Source organism: Oncorhynchus clarkii, chromosome 9 (assembly GCF_045791955.1).
Source record: "Oncorhynchus clarkii lewisi isolate Uvic-CL-2024 chromosome 9, UVic_Ocla_1.0, whole genome shotgun sequence".
NCBI classification, from domain to species: Eukaryota; Metazoa; Chordata; class Actinopteri; order Salmoniformes; family Salmonidae; genus Oncorhynchus; species Oncorhynchus clarkii.
In genome coordinates, this window is record NC_092155.1 from 36,042,985 (window position 1) to 36,058,531 (window position 15,547).

Genomic DNA, 15,547 nt, shown 5'->3' on the forward strand with positions numbered 1-15,547 from the left:
TAACAGAGAGAGAGGGAGAAGGAGAGCGAGAAAGAAACAGTTCAGACAATGGCCAAGTGAGCAACCTTACAACCCACAGATAGAGAATGAGAGAGAGAGAGAGAAATAGAGAGACTCATTTCAGTAACCCTCAAGTGTTCATGCATTCTGCAGCACAAGACAGAAACTCAACCACCTGCCCAGACAGAGAAAGAGTACTTCAGCAGTTCTTCAGCCTTCATGCGTGACTCTCTCCCCACAAGAGCCTTTACTGTTCACATACAGTGGGGCAAAAAAGTATTTAGTCAGCCACCAATTGTGCATGTTCTCCCACTTAAAAAGATGAGAGAGGCCTGTAATTTTCACTTCAACTATGACAGACAAAATTAGAAAAAAAATCCAGAAAATCACATTGTAGGATTTTTTATGAATTTATTAGCAAATTATGGTGGAAAATAAGTATTTGGTCAATAACAAAATTTTATCTCAATACTTTGTTATATACCCTTTGTTGCAATGACAGAGGTCAAATGTTTTCTGTAAGTATTTTGGCCCATTCCTCCATGCAGATCTCCTCTAGAGCAGTGGTTTTTTGAGGCTGTTGCTGGGCAACACGGACTTTCAACTCCCTCCAAAGATTTTCTATGGGGTTGAGATCTGGAGACTGGCTAGGCCACTCCAGGACCTTGAAATGCTTAATACGAAGCCACTCCTTCGTTGCCCGGGCGGTGTGTTTGGGATCATTGTCATGCTGAAAGACCCAGCCACGTTTCATCTTCAATGCCCTCAACACTGGGGCCCCACAAGGGTGCGTTCTGAGCCCTCTCCTGTACTCCCTGTTCACCCATGACTGCGTGGCCACGCACGCCTCCAACTCAATCATCAAGTTTGCGGACGACACAACAGTGGTAGGCATGATTACCAACAACGACGAGACGGCCTACAGGGAGGAGGTGAGGGCCCTCGGAGTGTGGTGTCAGGAAAATAACCTCACACTCAACGTCAACAAAACTAAGGAGATGATTGTGGACTTCAGGAAACAGCAGAGGGAACACCCCCATATCCACATCGATGGAACAGTAGTGGAGAGGGTAGCAAGTTTTAAGTTCCTCAGCATACACATCACAGACAAACTGAATTGGTCCACTCACACAGACAGCATTGTGAAGAAGGCGCAGCAGCGCCTCTTCAACCTCAGGAGGCTGAAGAAATTCGGCTTGTCACCAAAAGCACTCACAAACTTCTACAGATGCACAATCGAGAGCATCCTGTCGGGCTGTATCACCGCCTGGTACGGCAACTGCTCCGCCCACAACCGTAAGGCTCTCCAGAGGATAGTGAGGTCTGCACAACGCATCACCGGGGGCAAACTACCTGCCCTCCAGGACACCTACACCCCCGATGTCACAGGAAGGCCATAAAGATCATCAAGGACAACAACCACCCGAGCCACTGCCTGTTCACCCCGCTATCATCCAGAAGGCGAGGTCAGTACAGGTGCATCAAATCTGGGACCGAGAGACTGAAAAACAGCTTCTATCTCAAGGCCATCATACTGTTAAACAGCCACCACTAACATTGAGTGGCTGCTGCCAACACACTGACTCAACTCCAGCCACTTTAATAATGGGAATTGATGGGAAATGATGTAAAATATATCACTAGCCACTTTAAACAATGCTACCTAATATAATGTTTACATACCCTACATTATTAATCTCATATGTATATGTATATACTGTACTCTATCATCTACTGCATCTTTATGTAATACATGTATCACTAGCCACTTTAACTATGCCACTTTATTTACATACTCATCTCATATGTATATACTGCACTCAATACCATCTACTGTATCTTGCCTATGCCGCTCTGTACCATCACTCATTCATATATCTTTATGTACATATTCTTTATCCCCTTACACTTGTGTCTATAAGGTAGTAGTTTTGGAATTGTTAGCTAGATTACTGGTTGGTTATTACTGCATTGTCGGAACTAGAAGCACAAGCATTTCGCTACACTCGCATTAACATCTGCTAACCATGTGTATGTGACAAATAAAATTGATTTGATTTGATTTGATGGAAGTAGGTTTTCAGTCAAAATCTCACGATACATGGCCCCATTAATTATTTCCTTTACACAGATCAGTCGTCCTGGTCCCTTTGCAGAAAAACAGCCCCAAAGCATGATGCTTCCACCCCCATGCTTCACAGTAGGTATGGTGTTCTTTGGATGCAACTCAGCATTCTTTGTCCTCCAAACACAACGAGTTGAGTTTTTACCAAAAAGTTATATTTTAGTTTCATCTGAACGTATGACATTCTCCCAATCTTCTTCTGGATCATCCAAATGCTCTCTAGCAAACTTCAGACGGGCCTGGACATGTACTGGCTTAAGCAGGGGGACACGTCTGGTACTGCAGGATTTGAGTCCCTGGCGACGTAGTGTGTTACTGATGGTAGGCTTTGTTACTTTGGTCCCAGCTCTCTGCAGGTCATTCACTAGGTCCCCCCGTGTGGTTCTGGGATTTTTGCTCACCGTTCTTGTGATAATTTTGACCCCACAGGGTGAGATCTTGCGTGGAGCCCCAGATCGAGGGGGATTACCAGTGGTCTTGTATGTCTTCCATATCCTAATAATTGCTCCCACAGTTGATTTCTTCAAACCAAGCTGCTTACCTATTGCAGATTCAGTCTTCCCAGCCTGGTGCAGGTCTAAAATGTTGTTTCTGGTGTCCTTTGACAGCTCTTTGGTCTTGGCCATAGTGGAGTTTGGAGTGTGACTGTTTGAGGTTGTGGACAGGTGTCTTTTATACTGATAACAAGTTCAAACAGGTGCCATTAATACAGGTAACGAGTGGAGGACAGAAGAGCCTCTTAAAGAAGAAGTTACAGGTCTGTGAAAGCCAGAAATCTTGCTTGTTTGAAGGTGACCAAATACTTATGTTCCACCATAATTTGCAAATAAATTCATAAAAAATCCTAATCCTAATTTTGTCTGTCATAGTTGAAGTGTACCTATGATGAAAATTACAGGCCTCTCTCATCTTTTTAAGTGGGAGAACTTGCACAATTGGTGGCTGACTAAATACTTTTTTGCCCCACTGTACTATTTACAAAACAAAATGCCTGTGCTGCCTTTCATGCCTGCTAGTTGTCATGCGTTCAGTGGGTGTTACTGGCAGCATGTGTCCAGTGAGAGGGCTGTGTGCGAGAATGTGTCATTCAGAAGTGATTCATAGAGAGTCCCAGAGAAACCTCTGAGTGTTAGAGGGCACTTTGGTCACTCCACTGCAGGAAAGTGTTTATAAGGGGGAAATGTGCCTTAAAATGTTTTGTGCAATTGGCTTATTGTTAAGGAAACTTTAAGGGAAAACATGAGGGGAAAATTAATTTAAGCTGTTTTATGCAACTGGGCCCCAGTGTCTGCTGGTACAGGAGAATGGCAGGTATAACAGCAGTTAAACACATGAGGGTCCTCAGACATTATGATGAGGGCCCTCAGACATTATGATGAGGGCCCTCAGACATTATGATGAGGGCCCTCAGACATCATCACTGTCTGAATCATTCCATGGAACAGTAGGTGTGTGTGTGTGCGCGCGGGTCTTTTTCGGGTCTGGGTGAAAGAGGGTGTGTGGGGTTGTGAAGAGGCCGTTAGATCTTTAAAGAATCATGTGATCACCTGTACTGATGCTTCATGCCCTGATACTCATCTCTCTCTTTCTCTCTGAAACTCTAAACTCCATGTGGAATATAGACTGTGATAAGGCTGGAGATAGGGCCAGTTTAAACGTGTCAAACAGCTCATCCAGGGCAGAGGTAGTGGGAGAGATAGCGGATCTTACCTGGTTTCTGTATTTCTTGGCGTATTTGTAGATCTCCGTCAAGGCCAGGTTGGTATTGAACTCGTTTCTGTATTTCTGTAACAGAGTGAGCGTATCGTTCCGATATACAGTCAAAAGTTTGTATACACCTACTCATTCAAGGGTTTTTCTTTATTTTTTACTATTTTCTACATTGTAGAATAGTAGTGAAGACATCAAAACTATGAAATCACACACATGGAATCATGTAGTAACCAAAAAAAGTGTTAAACAAATCAAAATATATTTTATATTTGAGATATTACAAATAGCCACCCTTTGTCTTGATGACAGCTTTGCACTCTTAGCATTCTCTCAACCAGCTTCAAGAGGGAGGTACCTGGAATAAGTTTAAATTAACAGGTGTATCTTGTTAAAAGTTGATTTGTCAAATTTCTTTCCTTCTTAATGCATTTGAGCCAATCAGCTGTGTTGTGACTAGGTAGGGTGGTATACCAAGTCCATATTATGGCAAGAACAGCTAAAATAAGCAAAGACAAATAATAGTCCATCATTACTTTAAGACATGAAGGTCAGTCAATAGGGAACATTTCAAGAATTTTGAAAGTTCCTTCAACTGCAGTCGCAAAAACCATCAAGCGCTATGATGAAACTGTCTCTCATGAGGACCGTCACAGGAAAGACCCAGAGTTACCTGTGCAGCAGAGGATAAGTTCATTAGAGTTAACTGCACTTCAGATTGCAGCCCAAATAATGCTTCACAGAGTTCAAGTAACAGACACATCTCAACATCAACTGTTCAGAGGAGACTGTGTGAATCCGGCCTTCATGGTCAAATTGCTGCAAAGAAACCATTACTAAAGGACACCAATAAGAAGAGATTTGCTTGGGCCAAGAAACACGAGCAATGGACATTAGACCGGTGGAAAGCTGTCCTTTGGTCTGATGAGTCCAAATGTGAGATGTTTTGGTTCCAACCGCTGTGTCTTTGTGAGACGCAGAGTAGGTGAACAGATGACCTCCGCATGTGTGGTCCCCAACGTGAAGCATGGAGGAGGAGGTGTGATGGTGTGCGGGTGCTTTACTGGTGACACTGTCAGTGATTTATTTAGAATTCAAGGCTCACTTTACCAGTATGGCTACCACAGCATTCTGCAGCGATATGCCATGCCATCTGGTTTGCGCTTAGTGGGACTATCACTTGTTTTTCAACAGGACAATGACCCAAAACACACCTCTAGACTGTGTAAGGGCTATTTGAGCAAGAAGGAGAGTGATGGAGTGCTGTATCAGATGACCTCGCCACCACAATCACCTGACCTCAACCCAATTAAGATGGTTTTGGATGAGTTGGACCGCAGAGAAAGAAATGCAGCCAACAAGTGCTCAGCATATGTGTAGAACTCCTTCAAGACTGTTGGAAAAGTATTCCTCATGAAGCTGGTTGAGAGAATGCCAAGAGTGTACAAAGCTATTGAGGCAAAGGGGGGCTACTTTGAAGAATCTCCCATATAAAATATATTTTGATTTGTTGAACACTGTTTTGGTAACTACATGATTCCATATCTGTTATTTCATGGTTTTGATGTCTTCACCATTATTCTACAATGTAGAACATAGTAAAAATAAAGAAAAACCCTTGAATGAGTAGGTGTGTCCAAACTTTCAGTGTAGCACCATTGAATGCAGTGACAGTCTGCCACCAAGGATAACAAATCTGTCACCCCTCGCTCTCTCACCCGTGACTCCTCGGCCAAGTGGGCGTTCATCTCCTGCTCGCTCAGTGGCGCCATCTCCTGGATCTGCTTGTAGTAGCACTGCACCCTCTTCTTGTACTCTGGGATCTCCTTGGCATACAGCAGCTTGTTGGTGGGAGAGTCCTGAAACGAGACACAGTCCTATTTAGTCAAAGTAACCTCTATGGAGCTTTTAGTAATTAACCAAACTAGTTCTGTACTTTACCACTCTCCTGACCATGACCAGTATGTAATAAACCACTGCCTGTGTTTGGTTGTCAGATTGTTTTCAGTATGACAGTATGGTGAGACAAATCAAATCAAATGTTATTTGTCACATACACATGGTTAGCAGATGTTAATGCGAGTGTAGCGAAATGCTTGTGCTTCTAGTTCCGACAATGCAGTAATAACCAACCAGTAATCTAGCTAACAATTCCAAAACTACTACCTTATACACACAAGTGTAAAGGGATAAAGAATATGTACATAAGGATACATGAATGAGTGATGGTACAGAGCGGCATAGGCAAGATGCAGTAGATGGTATCGAGTACAGTATATACATATGAGATGAGTATGTAAACAAAGTGGCATAGTTTAAAGTGGCTAGTGACACATTTATTACATAAAGATGCAGTAGATGATATAGAGTACAGTATATACAGTATATACGTGAGATAAGAGATAAATAATGTAGGGTATGCAAACATTATATTAAGTAGTATTAAGTAAGAGTGTGGTCTATGGTCAGTGAGTTGTTAATGAGACTGTGGGCAGCATGGTCTGTGGTCATAATGTAGTTGGTCTATGGTTGGTCTATGGTCCATGGTCATAGTGAGTGGTTGGTGTTATCAGTGTGTGAGTAGGTCAGCACCTCCTTGTGCAAAGACAAAGAAGGGAGGGCCCAGGGTTTCCTCTCCTCACAATAGGAAAGTTAAACAAGCCATATCCACAGCCACAGAGAACGAGGCCAGACATAACAACCCTTCATTCTACTTACATCTGCTACTTCTCCAAGTTACTGACAGCATTTACAATGGTACTGAAAGCATTATTCAATCACTAAGGTACACATACAAGGTATTGGGTTGAGCTGAGCATACAGATATGTAGGCTATGCATTTGCGTGTGTGTGTGTGTGGTATCGGAGCTAGGAAGACTCCAGCCACTGCCCCTCCTCCTGATAGGGATCCCTCTCTTCCTGTCCACAAGGTCATTTCATTTCCTGTGGTTCCTCCATCTGCCTGACGACCCCCCTTGACCCCTAATAACCGCCCACACCCCCTCCATCCCTACTGTATGTCTGCAGGCCACCAGATAAGGTTTTCGTGGAAGCAGCTTAGTTTCCAAGCCCTCTCTCAATCCTGCAGAGCGATGTCCTGTCCTCTGACCGCTACACACGCACACTTGTGTATTATACTTGTGAGGACTTTTTGGGGATTCCCATTCAAAGTCCTATTTACCCTAAACCTGACCCTAACCCAGGGTTTGTCAAACTCGGTCCTTTTGGTTTTTGCCCTAGCACTACACAACTGATTCAAATAATCAACTAATTATCAATTTTGGTCATTTGAATCAGCGTTAGTTAGTGTTAGGGAAAAAAAACTAAATGTGCACACCTTGGGTCCCGAGGACCGAGTTTGGGAAACGCTGCTATAATCCTAGTTCTAAACCTAACCCTTAAGCCTAAAATAGTATTTTTTCTTTTTAGGACTGGCCAAATGTCAGATGAGCATCGGGATGTGAGCATCTAGATGTTTTTGCGGTGCCACGGTGTGTTTCTTTGTTTGTGTGTCTTTCACATGCTTGAGGTGCTTGCATTGGCTCTTTGGCAATGAACAAGTGGAATAGATCAGCATTGTTTGACAAATATCTCCAGGGAGGAAGTCAGTCAGAGAGACAGGAAGCAGTGTGTATGCTAGGGGTCACAACGTCCGAGGGAAGAGACTGATTTGTGGGGATGAGGACACTGAAAGACACACACACACACACACACACACACACACACACACACACACACACACACACACACACACACACACACACACACACACACACACACACACACACACACACACACACACACACACACACACACACACACACACACACACACACACACGATTCCTGGTGCTCATGACCTTGGTTGAGCAGACTGGGCTGAAATAACATGAGGAGAGGTAGACAGAGCTGACGTACTGACTGGAGAAAGGAGGGGAGGGAGGTTGGCAGGGACTGGGGAGGAAACTGGGGATTTCTGCACTCGTCTTTTCCTACTACCACTGACTTTGCTGATAACTATTTTGTTGAGGGAAATGTACTTGTTAAGACCGTGATATGTGGTTGTCTCGCCTAGCTATCTGAAGATGAATTCAATAATTCTAAGTTACTCTGGATAAGAGCGTCTGCTGTCAAAAATGTCTTTTTTTTTCTGTGTGTAAGAGTATATGCTGTAGGTACAACAGTCTTGTATATTTGTATCAGGGCCGGCTCTAGCCTTTTGGGTACCCTAAGTGAGATTTGGGTAACCAAAATTGTCTGCCTCTTGACAGTGGAGAGAAAAATGTACCCTTTAAAAATGAAATATCCAGCAATTCTACACATTATGCCAAGGAGGCGTAGAGGAAATATTGCAGTTTTAAAGGAAGTTTTCTGCAGTTTGACACATTTTGCCATGGAGTGAAGAGAACATTTTACAATTTTATAAGAAATATCATGCAATTCTACTTATTTCGCCATGAGGCAGAGGTATATTTTAGCAGTTTTAAAGCACATTTCCTGCAATTCTACACATTTTGTCATGACGTGTGCCTGTCGGTATTCGGCCATAATTACTACAAGTTTAGATGGCTAGACTAACTTACAGTCTAAAAGTTGTTAGCTGACATGGCTAATTGAGTGACTGTCAAAAAAAGAGAAAATCTGCTGATACACAACCAAATTTCCAATTTACACCTTATATATTCTACTATTATAACTCTCAACAGTAAGTTGAGACCCCGACTGAGTTCCAAAGAAACAAAAAAAACATTGGGGGGGGGGGGGGGGGGGGGGGCAGCGGCCGGGGGCCCTAAGCGACTGCTGATGTGTAACCATGTCTATGAGTGTGTGTTTACCTAGCAGTGAATATGTGTATGTGTGTATGCATGTTTATGTGTACTGTATTACACGTGTAGTGTACTGTATCACATGTACCATAAAAGTGTGTGTAATGCATGTGTGAAGTGTTTTTGTGTCTCACCTTGCCCAGCTGCAGGTCTGAAATGGAGCAGGCGTCTATGAAGGCCTGGGCGATGACAGACAGACATGCATCCATGTGATCCGTCTTATCAATGTCAAACACAAACTGAGGGTTCTTCAGGATGTTCACCCAGAAACGCAAAGGTAAACTAAGGAGATGGGAAAACATTCTGTGAGCTTCAGAAAACATTTAGCATTAGAGGTACAATAGTATTGATGAGTAGATGATCCGATGTATCTAGTTCCCCTACCTGTTGGTTTTCCAGATGTGCAGGGTGTCGGGGTCGGTGATGCCCCTCTTGTCTGCCTGCTCCTCCAGGAAGTCAAAGAAGTATTTGATGGCCAGTGGAGGACGCTCTGCGGGAATACTGAGGATGGCCTGGAAAAGGTCGTCCAGGAACTTCTGCAATGTTCCCTACGGAATCACAACACAGATGGGATCAGACACAGAACCAGAACTGGGATCAAGATGGATTGTTTGGAATTCCAGGATGATGTCACTGTAAATAGAACTGGTAATGGGATGATTCATAATGATTAAGGAGTGATGCCTCTGGTTTAGCCAGCTACTCTGATTGTCATGCCAAACTGTTTAGGCTCACGATTGGACATGATAAGGAGTTGGCGAGCTGAAGCAGTAACAGACCCAAACTAGGCTGGCACTGCTTTCTGTCACAGCATTGTAGACTGCAAATCGTTGAAGATGGCTGCCATGTATTTTTTATTTTCTGACCTTGGTGGAGAGGAGGCGTGTCAGGTAGATCTCAGGGAGGACCTTCTTACGGTGACTCTGTCTGTGGGACTTCTTATTCTCAAACAGCTCATCATGAGGCAGGACCTAGATGGGCAGGGGGCAGAGATTAGAGGTCAAGGTACAAAAACATCCATTCAGCACCATGGGAAATTACCTCATTCTAAACGGGAATCTACTGTACTGTAGGTGTGACTAACATTTGACAGGGAGATGAAATTATTATTTTTTGTGTTATTTTTGGAAAAGTTCAATTAATACGTCTTCCATTTCAAAAGGTTTCTCTTATTCTTGCCTCATGAATACGACCCAGGAATCACAGTGGGGATTTATGAGGTATGACTAACATGATGTCACTTTATGAAATACTGCAAGTTGGAAAAGTCTGGAATTTTCTCTTACGCAGTACCAGTATCACGTGACATGCTCCTACAGGTCTTAGCTAGGACAGGGCTATGGAGCTGGGGCAGAAAGACACTGGCGTTTGTCCTCTACTGAGCCTGTCAACAAGCTCCAGTCCAGGCCAGCACACATAATATGAGGTCCTACAACAAACAACTGCACACTAAAAATGACTGAAGCAAGAACTCATGTCAAACCCAAAGTCATATCTGAGTTTTCTTCAATGGCTAATGTGCTATTAGCGCTGTCATGTCCTTCCTCCAGCTTTCCTACAAGCACACGCACACTCAAACTCTTACGAAAGTATGTAGTCAGATGTATTGCTCAGGCCTTCACTGTGTCTGTCTGAGTTAAATTGAGCTCTCTCTGAGACCAATGGGGCCGATGACAGAAGGAACGGGGTCAATGGGGGTGAATGAAAAAGCTCTCTGTCCATGTGTGAGTGTGAGTGAGTGTGTCTGTACTTACCAAATGGACATATTTCTCTGTGTCCAAGTCTTTGGCTGCAGAGGGAGAGAAAAAAACAGAACAAAACAACCAGAAATCAGAGGAGAGAGAGAGAGAGAAATCAGAGGAGAGAGAGCGAGAAAGAGGCAGTTTGAAAAAAAGAAGATTGGAGGAGGGAAGGCGAGTGAAAGACAGTAAAAAGAAAAAGAGAGAGTATGTAAGAGCCAATGATTCAGGTGGATTGGGAGCTGAGTGAAAAAAAGAAAGATTATGAGTGAAAGAATGAGGGAGAAAAGCTGAAGAGAAACAGACAGAGCTTGTGATTGGTGCTGGAGCCAGTCTAATGAGTTTACAAAGCTCAGGCACACACACACACACACAACCCCCCCCCCCCCCCCATGGTGACTGTGCTCTCATTACTCCAGGCCTAGCTTTGTCTGGCAGACAGGTTTAGGCCCCGGTCCCAGTCCAGACCCTCTGAGGTGATCACAGAAAGGGGTAAATGTGTTTTACATTAGCCAGGGTTTACTTCACATCCATTTAGCCTGTTTCTGGCCCAATATGACTGAGCGGGTCTGTCAGAACTAAGATCTGTTCTGGGTGAGGTTAGCAGACTCTGGTACAGGGAACACTCCCCCTCCTGTTTCATCTGGGGCTAGATATCTGTTCATGCTTATGGCTACTGGACATCAACCATGCTGTAGAAAGGTCTAAATGTCTGGTTGGCCCTGTACGGGGGTATAGTCGGACGGGGCCACAGTGTCTCCCGACCCCTCCTGTCTCAGCCTCCAGTAATTATGCTGCAATAGTTCATGTGTTGGGGGGCTAGGGTCAGTCTGTTATATCTGGAGTATTTCTCCGGTCTTATCCGGTGTCCTGTGGGAGCATTTAAGTATGCTCCCTTTAATTCTCTCTCTCTCTGATGACCTGAGCCCTAGGACCATGCCTCAGGACTACCTGGCCTGATGACTCCTTGCTGTCTCCAGTCCACCTGGTCGTGCTGCTGCTCCAGTTTCAACTGTTCTGCCTGCGGCTATGGAACCCTGACCTGTTCACCGGATGTGCTACCTGTCCCAGACCTGCTGTTTTCGACTCGCTCGCTCTATCGCACCTGCTGTCTCTAACTCTGAATGATCGACTATGAAAAGCCAACTGACATTTACTCCTGAGGTGCTGACCTGTTGCACCCTTTACAATCACTGTGATTATTATTATTATTTCCTGCTGGTCATCTATGAACATCTTGGCCATGTTCTGTTCCCTTTCTAGGGAGTTTTTCCTAGCCACCGTGCTTCTACATCTGCATTGCTTGCTGTTTGGGGTTTTAGGCTGGGTTTCTGTACAGCACTTTGAGATATCAGCTGATGTAAAAAGGGCTTCATAAATACATCTGATTGATTTATTGATTGATGTACTGTGTGTGTGCGTGCATCCGTGTGTGATTGATTAAGCGAGACTGCTACAGCGTGTTTTATGGCGGGAAATGTATGTATGTCGGTGGTTTGATGTGTGAGTGTGTGTAATATGCTCAGGATGAAGTGAGTGTGTGTGGTTTTATCATAATAAAGTTTATATTTTTCTAAGCATGTAGGAGTGTGTGACAAGGTGACAGATAGTGTGTGTGTGTGACCTACCTCTCCCCAGGGTGTTGTCTCTCTTGTCTTTCATGCTCATGGCGAACGACGCCCCCTCTGGGATCTGTGGGAGGGTTCAGAGGTCACAGGGACAGGGGTGAGAGGGGGAGCACGAGAACTGGATCATTATCTGCTGCCTCAGGGTATGTGTGTGTGTTCGGGTGTGTGTGTGAGTCTGAAGTGGCAGGGTGGCTCCAGGGGGGCTCCAGGAGGGTTCCAGGGGGGCTCCAGGGGGGCTCGCTGGGCTCATTAAAGTCAACACAGGGAAATGGATTGAACAGCCTTGCCAGTGAACCGAGACTGTTAGTACACACTGTGCCTCACTGCCTTCACAACTCAGCACTAACTTATCAGAGCACGTAACAGCACTGGTAACAGGGCAAAGGTTATAGGTCACCGCCCGACTGTTTACACACACAAATACACTCAGACACACAGAATTACTCTGACACAATACAAACATGACAAGACACTAGAAAATGCCAAGACCCCCAATTATTTTTTTTACACCAAGACAAACACACAAATACCCACCACAGACAATGACAGATACAAATAAAAACAGAAATCACACAAAAACATACAACATGTGTATGATGACATAAACAATCACACAGTCACAGAGGGGCACCACACACACACATACTGTATCGACATGCAAACACAGATAAACAGAATTTGGCACTCCTTGGGCAGTCAACATTTACAGTGACTTCTCACCCTCACCTCTCTGTTACTTCCACCCTTGCTGTGAGTGTGTTAATGTCAGGGAAAACACACAGACACAGGGGACACACACCACGCACAACCTCACTTATGCATCCACTCACGCAGGCACAGGTGAGTTGGTGTGTGTGTTGTGGGAGCAGAGCCTTGCCTGGTAATGCGTGACTGTGTTGAGTTTCTTCCTGCCATCCTCCATCACTGAAGTGTTATCCAGGTCCTGGAGGATCCTGCTGTTACTACCAGACGCAAACCATTCTACAGCACAGCAGAGAGGGGGGAAAAAGGGAGAGAGGGACGAGGAAAGGGACGATAATGTTATAAATGTTCAAATGCATTTGGCCATCTATTGTATTAGCTTCATGTCAGTTGTGCTACAAAGCAAGAGTTGATCAGGGGTCCCTTTCAAAAAATGTCTTTATCAATCAATCTGAATAAAGGAAGGAGAATAAAATAAAATACAAACCCAGGTCTACGTCCTCTGCCTGGGGCCACTGCGAGAAGGGCAGGTTCTTATAGAAGGCATCTAGAATCTTATCCTTCACCTGGCAGATGGTGTCTGTGTTCATCACCCTCACGGCCAGAGAGTCCATCCCACAGCCCTGGAACGAGACGTTGATGTTCTGGACACAAAGAGAGGGAGGACATTAGAGTAGGCAGGGTAGGTCACTATTTAATTAGGACATTATAAACAGGATTATATAGAGGTGAATGATTGACACATGATACATGCAAGACTTTTAGATTTTTTATTAACCAATCAGTGGTCAGTATATGAAATCAGCATTGCGGTGTTGTGACTGACCTGTGGCTTGGCCTCGATGTTCTCTCTGAGCAGCCACTCCTCGTTGAGGGTGTACCGGGCCTTCCCTGTGATGGCGTCTATAGAACCCTTGTTGATCTGCTGCTTGATGGCACACAGTAGCAGGAAGAAGGGCTCGCCCACTGTCTCCTGAAGAAAACATCACAGTAACATGTTAAAAACATAACAGATAGCTTTGAGAACCGAGGGATGATGTTTCTCAGTAAGGGGTTCAACTACATTGACAGTGGATCCTCATGATTTGATAAAAAGGTCAAGGTGAGTCTCGTTTTTTATCCCGCCATCCTTCCCACACCTTGAGGTAGCTGTACATGCAGATAGACATCCAGTTGGTGAGCATCTTCTCCACCACAGACTCTGTGCGTCGCAGCATCAGCTTGGGGTTCTTGGCGGCCGAGGCGTCGATCAGGTCCACCAGCAGATCCTTCATAATGCTGGTGTAGTACTCCAGTTTACCATGGAGGGCGATAGTGAGCAAGGATGCCAGGCTACACCTGAGGAAAGAGAGACAAAAGAAAAACACCAAACTGTGTGTGAGAACAGAGTACAGAGACATGCAAGAGGATTTATTCCCCGCACCTGAGAACACACAGAGTTATGTAGTTCAGAAAGGAAATACCACTTGTACATTTAACCATTTATTAGAAAAGATAACCATGCATAGTATTGGCATTAGCAAGAGACACCAGCGCATGTGTGCGTGTGACATCTGGCATTGAGGAAGCATGTGTAGAACTGGTCAACTTCAATAGACCGCATGTAAGTAGAGTGTCAATACATTTAGTGTAATATCAGCTGATGCCACCACACTGGGGTTTCCCTTCTGAACTGGCTCCGCTTTATTTATGAGTGGTCCAAATGGATAGAGGGTGAGGACGGGGTGATTTCCATAACAAAGAGCCTTTCATCTAGGAGACCAGGTAGGGGAAATATTATAGCTGCTGTGTTGCTTAGCCTGGAGAGGGAGGGAAGTGGTTTGGTCTCAGGTAACCTAATGTAGCAGGAGTAAAAGAAATGCCTGAGTTCCTAAATCCAGTTTTCAGCAGAAAAGGAAGCTAGGTTGAAGATATCCCTGAAAATTGGATGCATCCGGTTGTTGGCAGCTACGCTAAGGGTGGGACTCGGGAATATCCCAGTTCTTTGAAGAGCCTTCAGAACAACATTGTTTTTACACAGATATGCTGAGGTGTTGTATGGAGCTGTCATATTCTACACATAAACACTTTGAACTGGGAAGAGGTGGATACATAGGATCATTAGTTAGGGTCCGATTCCGACTTAGGAAATTACGCCTTTCTTATATGCACGCCTTTCTTACGCAAAGTGTTTGACAATGGTCCAGTCATTGTAAAGCGTGCACCAGGCTCCAGGTTTACCTGCTATGTGTGGTCTCCTCGTTATGGCGAACATGACAGAATAACCCACCATAAAAGGACCAAGGACACAGGCTTGGACACAGGCTGAGGAGTCGCCTAGGAGCAAGAGAGGACAGCAACGACGTCGGGAAGGTAGGCCACAGAAACCCCAAGATTGTTTTTGGAGGGGGCACATGGAGCAGTCGGCGAAGTTGAGGGGTGAGTCAGAGATTGTCGAGGAGTTATTGGACAGATTGGAGGAGAGTGAACGGAGGGGGATTATGAGACCTTCGAGGAGTTGTTGATTCAATTGGAGGAGAGTGAAGAGAGAGCTGTTGGTTTGGCGTAGTATGCACGGCATTCGCCATGAGGAGCGTGTTAGCTGTCCGATGCCTCCTGTGTCAGTTCCTCGTACTCATTCTGAAATGTGTTAAAGTTTCGGAACAATTGATGCCGGCTATACACACCAGGTCTCCAGTGTACTTTCACAACCCGGTGTGTACTGTTCCTACTGCTCGCACTCTTCTCAAGTGCGCCTCCAGAGTCCAGGACGTCCTGTGTCTCCTTCCCGCACTCGCCCTGAGGTGTGTGTCCTCAGCCCGGTACCACCAGTTCCGGC

General features: G+C 44.8%; 1 protein-coding gene across 1 annotated transcript in view; it reads right to left on the minus strand.

Annotated features, from left to right (window-relative positions):
* Positions 1 to 15,547, minus strand: part of LOC139416231 (plexin-D1-like) — a 108,939-nt gene that overhangs the window by 2,672 nt on the left and 90,720 nt on the right. The window contains exons 25-35 of the mRNA XM_071164652.1: positions 13,869 to 14,067; positions 13,556 to 13,702; positions 13,217 to 13,373; positions 12,905 to 13,008; positions 12,028 to 12,091; positions 10,415 to 10,449; positions 9,527 to 9,631; positions 9,045 to 9,208; positions 8,795 to 8,942; positions 5,554 to 5,694; positions 3,836 to 3,910 (exon numbers count right to left, since the gene is read on the minus strand). Coding sequence (XP_071020753.1) covers positions 3,836 to 3,910; positions 5,554 to 5,694; positions 8,795 to 8,942; positions 9,045 to 9,208; positions 9,527 to 9,631; positions 10,415 to 10,449; positions 12,028 to 12,091; positions 12,905 to 13,008; positions 13,217 to 13,373; positions 13,556 to 13,702; positions 13,869 to 14,067 — 1,339 coding nt within the window. The remainder of the gene's footprint in view (positions 1 to 3,835; positions 3,911 to 5,553; positions 5,695 to 8,794; positions 8,943 to 9,044; positions 9,209 to 9,526; positions 9,632 to 10,414; positions 10,450 to 12,027; positions 12,092 to 12,904; positions 13,009 to 13,216; positions 13,374 to 13,555; positions 13,703 to 13,868; positions 14,068 to 15,547) is intronic.